Source organism: Phyllopteryx taeniolatus, chromosome 17 (genome assembly GCF_024500385.1).
Source record: "Phyllopteryx taeniolatus isolate TA_2022b chromosome 17, UOR_Ptae_1.2, whole genome shotgun sequence".
In the NCBI taxonomy this organism is placed as follows: Eukaryota; Metazoa; Chordata; class Actinopteri; order Syngnathiformes; family Syngnathidae; genus Phyllopteryx; species Phyllopteryx taeniolatus.
The window spans coordinates 9460369-9468134 of NC_084518.1; the positions used below are offsets into that span (position 1 = coordinate 9460369).

The 7766-nt window shown below is 41.2% G+C and overlaps 1 protein-coding gene across 5 annotated transcripts in view; it reads right to left on the minus strand.

Annotated features, from left to right (window-relative positions):
* Positions 1-6551, minus strand: part of klhl13 (kelch-like family member 13) — an 81368-nt gene extending 74817 nt beyond the window's left edge. For 3 of the 5 annotated variants that reach the window (XM_061750831.1, XM_061750826.1, XM_061750833.1), the window contains exons 1-2: positions 6446-6551; positions 5287-5357 (exon numbers count right to left, since the gene is read on the minus strand). In XM_061750831.1, coding sequence (XP_061606815.1) covers positions 5287-5339 — 53 coding nt within the window. In that variant the 5' untranslated portion in view covers positions 5340-5357; positions 6446-6551. The remainder of the gene's footprint in view (positions 1-5286; positions 5358-6445) is intronic. The other 2 variants (XM_061750829.1, XM_061750832.1) reach the window with 2 other exon arrangements.
* Between the last annotated feature and the right edge of the window lie 1215 nt (positions 6552-7766).

Below are 7766 nucleotides of genomic sequence, written 5' to 3' on the forward strand. Positions count from 1 at the left end.
GCTGCGACACTCCGTGTCATACTGCAGCTAAATGAGCTCCAACTGCAGGTGGGCTGGAAAGTCACTGAGATCCACAGAAACGGGAGAACAAAAAAGTGTGATCTCCTTTTCAATAGTTTTCAAAATCCCTGAAACGCTGTTGAAACTCCTCAGTCAGAGATGAGATGTTTCCGGCATACCTCCTCATTTGCGGACTGATATTCTGGGCTGGAAAACAGGTCATTATTTCTTCCAGAGATTGGAAATGTGTGGTATTGGGTTGCGTTTGTGACAGGTGGGTTTGGAAAAGTAGCAGCTTGGTCTGAAAGGCTTTAATATGTGAATACAGTTGGCTTATCAATGCATTTTGCCCCTGAAGGCTCATGTTCAGGGCGTTCAGATGTCGGGTTATGTCAACTAAAAATCCAAAATCAGACAGCCAAACAGGATCGGTTAGTTCTGGCATAGGCTGTCCCTTTTTTTTTTTCCCAAGAACTGTTCAATTTCCTCTTTGAGTGAGTAGAAACGCTGCAGTGCAGAGCCCCGGCTGAGCCATCTTACATTAGTGTGATACAGAAAATCTCTGGATTCAGCGTGGATATCCAGTAGAAATTGTTGAAACTGGCGGTGGCACAGGGCTTTGGAGAGAATATATTTAATAGCCTTTATAACCGGTTTCATAACGTGATCATATTTCAGATGTTTGGCACATAGAACTTGTTGGTGAATAATACAAAGTTTTATAGCTTTACCTCCTCCTTCGCTTACTTTGTTATACACTAGGGTTGATAATCCACTCTGCTCGCCAACCATGGCAGGTGCGCCATCCGTAATAATCCTTGTGATTTTATTCCACTGTTATTTTATGTCATCTACGGCGGAACAAACAGAAGCAAATAAATCTTTCCCTCGTTTGGTCCTTAATCCTCGGGAGGTCAAGTAGCTCTTCACACACGTTCATTTCACTGTCCACTCCTCTCAAAAAAATCAGTAACTGAGCGGTGTCGGATGCATCCGTGCTTTCGTCACAGGGTGAAGAAAAAAATTCAAACTCCACTCCTTTTGCCTCCAACTGTCTCTTAATATCAGAAGAATCTTCTTCGATCCTTCGTGACACAGTGCTACGAGCCAGGCAAACATTGGCGAACTGTTGCTTTTTCTCAGGACAAATGTTCTCCACCATTTCCATCACACAGTCTTTAATAAATTCACCCTCAGTAAACGGTTTGCAGTGCTTGGCAACCAGCGTTGTCACCTCATAGCTTGCCTTTGTTGCATTTTCATTCGGACTCACTGGCTCTTGTGAAAAAGTGTTGCTGTGCTGTTACACCAGCTTCCAGTTGCTTCAATTTTTCACTGCGTTCGTTCCCAGCTAGCTTGTCGTAATTAGTATGTTCCGTCTGGTAGTGCCTCTTTATATTGAACTCCTTGAAAACAGCCACAGTCTATTGGCAAATTAGGAAAACGCAGTTGTTTCTACACTCAGTGAAAAAATATTCAGACTTCCATTTGTCCTGGAAACGGCGGCCCTCGCTATCAACTTTCCTTTTCTTACTTCCAGTTGCCATTTTAGAAATGGGCAAAAAACAAATCATGCTTAAAACGGCCCTGCGAGAGTTCGGCCACAAGTTTACTGCCATCCTGTGGTGAAATATAAAATTGCGCGTGTATTTTGTACTGCTGGGCCACATATTGATTTTATGACAGAGGCTTCGGGTCAGTGGAAATATGAACACGGTCCAGATTTGGCCCGGGGGCCGGACTTTGGGCATGCTGGCATAGAGGGTAAGATGACAGCTCCCGAATAGAGAGATATTCTTCAAGAGAACCTCCAGAGTGCTCTGGAACTCAGACTTGGGTGTCAATTCACCTTCCAACACGACAATGGCCCAAAGCACACAGCCAAGATAACAAAGGAGGGGCTTCAGGGGCTCCCTGTGAATGTCCCTGAGAGGCCCAGCCAGAGCCCGGACTTGAATCTAATCACACATCTCTGGAAAGACCTAAAAATGACAGTCCACCAACGCTACCCATCCAACCTGACTGACCTTGACAGTATATGCAGAGAAGAATGGGAGAAAATGCCCCAAAACAGGTGTCCCAAGCTCATAGCAACATATCCAAGAAGACTTGAGGCTGTGATTACTGCCAAAGGTACTTTGGTGTGAATACTGATGTACCTATTATGTTTAAATGTTTACATTTTCAATTTGCACAACTATCTGAAAATATGTTTTTACTTTGTCATTATTAGACTTTACACCGATCTGATCGGCCTGATCGGCATCGGCCAATATTTCCCATTTCACGCTGATCGGCTGAAAACATAGTCATAATTCACCGATCCGCAAAAGACATTTACTCCGCATCCCCATCTTGCACAGTATATTTGAATCCAAAAGCTAGTTTATTTTTAGCCTTGTCTCGTCTGTAAATATCTGATGGCCAATAAAGTTTTAAAAAATATGGCGGTGTGGGACAGACAACACATCTGAGACAGACAAGACGTAATACCCGGATCAGACTACAAGACAAATTTGCTCTTTCACGATTCCACTATATCAGACTACTGCAATAAAATCTTGTATTCAGATACCACCGCATCCCGTTTTTTACAATCATTGGGCTTTATCTTGTCAATTCAAATGCGACCGGATGCACTCGTTACCATGGCGACGACAACAGGAGTGGATCGCGGTGACTGTATTATCAGAACAAAATATGGAAAAACATGTGTTGGTGGTCACCGGTGCTCAGGAGAGGACGATCGTTTAAAGGCCTCTTTATACTGACGCGGCCGACAGTGCCCGCATTGCATCACGTGACCGACGCATTGGGCCGCGCGGCCCCGATGCAGCCCCTCTGCATCACTTGACCCGCACAAGGCAAAAATTGTTGCTGCGTGTAGAATGCTGCAGAGATCATCTCTCGTTATTGGTCTGTTTTAGTCACATGCTGTGATGACTACTCAGTGTTCCCCTTGGTTCTACAGACCATCTATGCCGCTGCCTTCTTGATTGATTTTGCAGTATAATTAAACATATCATCTGGTCATCTAGGTCCATCTGTTCTAGCAGACACTGTTCCACGGTCGCCATTGTTGTTGCTTTGTTCCGGAAAGCAAAGTAAAAACGGCTACTGGAAATGGCCAAAAAATGCAGAGGAAACTCCCCCCTGTGGTGTCCTAGCCAGTACCAGCCGTATCAACACCCCCCGACTTGGATGAGAACTGCAGTACATTTTCAAAACTGCATACGTGGGTTGCGCTCGAGTATAAAGGCAAATTGCGTGCGGGATAGCCGCAGAGAGGTCAGTGCGGTCGCCGCCCGCATGAATATAAAGAAGCCTTAAAGCTTGGCTTGAGGTATGTTCCCGTACTTTTAATACGATACGGCTCACAAGCAGGCAACAAAAGGTTATGTAGCCTAGCAAGCCAGTGCTAGCACTAACGGTTGTGCGTAAACATGCTGACATTCTGTCGAATCATGCTCTAAAGCAGGGGTGTCAAACTCAAATTCACGGTGGGCCGAAATTACAAATTGGGACAACGTCGTGGGCCAAACTCAATATTTAATGAAAAATTACTCCGATGTGCATGTTTCCCTTCTCTGCATAAATCTAGCATTAAAGTTTATCATATGACAACAAACTTACATTTTGCTTAAACACTGAATCTGGAATAAACAAACTTTAATATAAACGAGAAATCTAATTTGCGATAAAAGACATCAGTGGTATTCGTTTGTTGTTTTTTATTTAAATAGATAACATGAATTCTTCTGTCTCTCCATCTTCTATTTATCTATCTCCAACTTCCTCTTTTATGTAAATATTTTTTCAAAGGCCAACAACAAAACAACCCAAATAAAAGTGTCCTTCAATAAAAATCCAAACTTCAAACTATTAACAGTCCCTGCCTAGGAGTTGTTAAATGGCATTAAAAAAAACTATTCAATTATGTTACATACTTTGTTACAGCCACGTTGCTCCGCACACGACAAACAGGTCTGTCTTTTACTTTAGTGAACAGACAATCTGCCTCCCACCTGTCTTGGAAGTTAACTGTTTTCCATCTTTCGTTTGGCCATTTTGGGGAAGGGGAAGTGTAAATTTGCTCGAGGAGACTGGTAGCATAGTTGCTAACGACTGCAACAGAAAGGGAAGGGGCGCTCGCCGGTCTAGAATGATGGGCCAACACACGAGCAAAGCATTCTGGGATTTGTAATATTAGTGGCGCTTGTGGTATATACTGGCGGGCCAGCTCTAATACACATTTGATATTGTCTTGCGGGCCAAATATAATTACATCGTGGGCCAAATGTGCTCTAAAGTTTTGGTGTGGGTGAAGTAATTTAATTACAGAAAGTTAGCATCCATTATTTCTGTCATGTTGTAATGTTGGTTTGACCTGACTGATTAGAGTACATGACCTGACTAGAGCAGTGATTTCCAAACTTTATGGAGCCAAGGAACATATTTTACAATTGAAAAATTTCACAGCACACCAACAAACAAAAATGTCACAAAAAGTGGATACATTAATTACTGTAATTACTTCCTGCCATCTAATAGAAGACCATTCATTTGTTCTGTCTGTCACTGTGCCTCACTGGCATAAATAGATTAACAAAGATACATTATTTATGGTAAATATAATTTTTTGAGCAATTACGTACACTATTATATACAGCAAATGAAGAGGTCATTTAAATAGACATCTTGTGATCGGATTGGTGATCGGTTATTGGTTTTTTAAACTCGCTGATCGTGATCAGTCCCAAAAATCCTTATCGTGTAAAGCCTAGTCATATATTTTATGTAGATTTTTTTTTAACTATACTGAAATCAGCTTTAGAATAATAACATAGCAAAATGTGGAACAAAGTGTGTGAATACTTTCTGGTGGCAGTGTATATGTAAGAAAATCATATTCACAGATATGAAAGGATCTATAAGAAAATAAATTTACATCAAACTAACTACAAATTTGTCCCATACTTCTGCAGCAGTGGTTAAGCACAGTCCTCAAGTATAGCAGCCTAACTCCTAATCAGGTATTACCCGATTAACACCTCTGATTCCACATAAAAGCTTTTCTTCAGATGGTGTGACAGATTTACAGCCGGAATACACTCCCAGGTCAAGCTAGGCGTGATAACTGTTGCACTATATGTGCTGTTTAGTAATCTATCTGGTGTCAAAAGTTGATTGTACCCACCCTCACTGTGGGTGTCATTCAAACTCCTCTCTCCATAAAGTTTAACAACTATCAACTGTTGCTCGTGATGTAATAGCATTGCACATTACCTGTCATGCAGACCAATTGGCATTGCGTCCCCTCTGTGCACAGGGTGCTCCATACCCTTGCCACACAACACCTTTGGAACCAAAACAAAGTGCTTTCACTATGATATTCAATATCAGTCAACAAATGGTCCATCAGAGTCACGACGGCAACATTTAAGAGCGAATCAGTACAAACGGGAATACTGCAAGTGTGCCCTATGTTTGGATGCCTTAATTTACCTTGTGGTAAGGAGTTCAAGAAATCTCTCCCACAATAGTAACAGTCACTTATCCTGGAATTGAAGTCTGACAGCCAGACAAATTACCATTACAATGCAGATGACGAATTTAGAATTGTAACTACTGTACTCATCTTGACAGGTCTATGCAAATTGGTAGTCCTTGAGGCCAGATGACGCTGAAATATGCCATCTTACTTTTCTATCTCAAGTTTAGATGTCGGCTCATTGAATCTAAAAATATCTGCCTGGTGTATTGCTGCTAAAGCGCAATATTCATCATCAGTCGAAATAAAAGGCTACTTCTTGGCTCATGTAATTGAAACGCGTCAAAGTGATTCAAACATAACATGAAAGTTTTTTTACCTTTCAATGGCGCAATGAAATGTAATGTAAACGCAAGGGAAGTGAAGTTAATACGTAAAAAGGGAACGTGTCCAATGAGTTAGCTAACTTGTTAATGAGCAAAGAAAAGTGCCGTCTGAGTTTGACGATGTGAATGAGTCGATTAAAACAATACATTGCCACATGATCGCCGCTGTCACGCTGCAAAAAAGCTCATTTTCCGGTCATTTACAGTGAACGTTGTGTGAGATCAAGCTAGTGCTAACAGCATAGCTAAGCTAACTCGTCAACGTGTATTACTAGCTACCTCAATAAACATTAAGAACGGCCGACAGTGATTTTGTCAGTTGTGTTTACTGGTAGCTATTCTATACATATTTTTTAATAGTTTAGAACTGCTACACAAGCTTGGTCTTAACGTGAGTGAGTTGGTCGCATAGTTAGTTGCTACTTGGTCCGGTTGATTTGCCTCGAGCATTTAATAGATCGACTGGTTGTCAACCTGTTGTCTGTTGAATTTAATGTTCTATATCGTGTTAAGATTACAGTATGTGTAATAAGTACTCTCTGTAAAGTTTAAATGATAAATTCCATACCTTCAACGACGAGGTAACGCTGACAGATGTCCTTGTTTTCCTTCCAAGCCCTCAAATCCACTTACAGCAACGGACCCGCCCACTCAGTTTTAGTCAATCGTATTTTAGCTTACTGGTAAAGCACGACCATTCTAACTTTTAATTGGTAGAATAGTATGGCAATCTTTTCTTATTGGTTCAAAACTTCCGTTACTAAATACGTAGTGTTTCTCATGAGGCATTCTCATAAATTTGCAAACATTTATTTCTCTTACTATATTTGAGTTATACATCAAAGAATAACATGACACTTAGGAATTTTAAATCTCTATCAAAAAATCTTTTAAGTTCAAAGTAATTTAAAAAAAGTTAAACATCAAATGTTACTGATATTTGCTTTAAAAAAAAACACACACATACACACCGTTGCAAACCATCGTGGTTTGCAACTTTAATTTTCAAACTAAAGGTTAGTAACCTTTCCGCTGGGTTAAATTAAATATACTGTACCAGAGCCATCTAGGGGCTCCATGGGGCCATAAGCAAAATGTACTTTTGGGACTCTCTCTTTCTGCCAATAATATTGATTATTAATCATCAACTCAGTGTTAACACTGGTGCAACTGTGCAGGGTTTTTAATCTCAAAAGGCAGCACGTTCAAGTACACGAGCAGCCTGGTGTTGATTTACCCCCACAGTAAATGATCGTGCAGGGGGGCTTGGCCTGATTATGTTCCCCCACGACACTGCGGGTTCTCTTTAGGAGTGACCAGGTTGGATATGATTAAGAATGAGCTCATCAGAGGGACAGCCAAAGTTAGATGTTTTGGAGACAAAGTTAAAGAGAGCAGTCTTTGATGGTTTGGACACATCCAGAGGAGAGAGCTAGTGAGTAGTATATATTGGTAGAAGAATGATTAGGAATGAGCTGCCAGGCAATAGAGCTAGAGAAAGACCAAAGAGAAAGTTGAGAGATGTAGTTAGGGAAGAAATGAGGGCAGTTGGTGTTAGAGGAGGATGGGTGTAGATGGAAAAGGATGATGCACCGTGGCGAACCCTAACAGAACAAGCTGAAAATTAATAATAATAATAATAAGAAGAAGAAGCAGGGGCTTTAATTGCTTTTGGTAGGGCTGAGCAGGTGCTTACTTCAGTTATGTCTCTGAAAGGGCCGGATAACGGGAATAATCTTAATCATTTTGTACAACGTCGATTTGCAGCGTTTGTTCCTCTGTTACTCAGACTAAGACTCCCATGCAATAGGATGCAGTCCCACCTCCACTTTAAATTCCTCTGTGACAGATACAGCACACCTCCCCACTGTTCTGCTACCCTCATACAT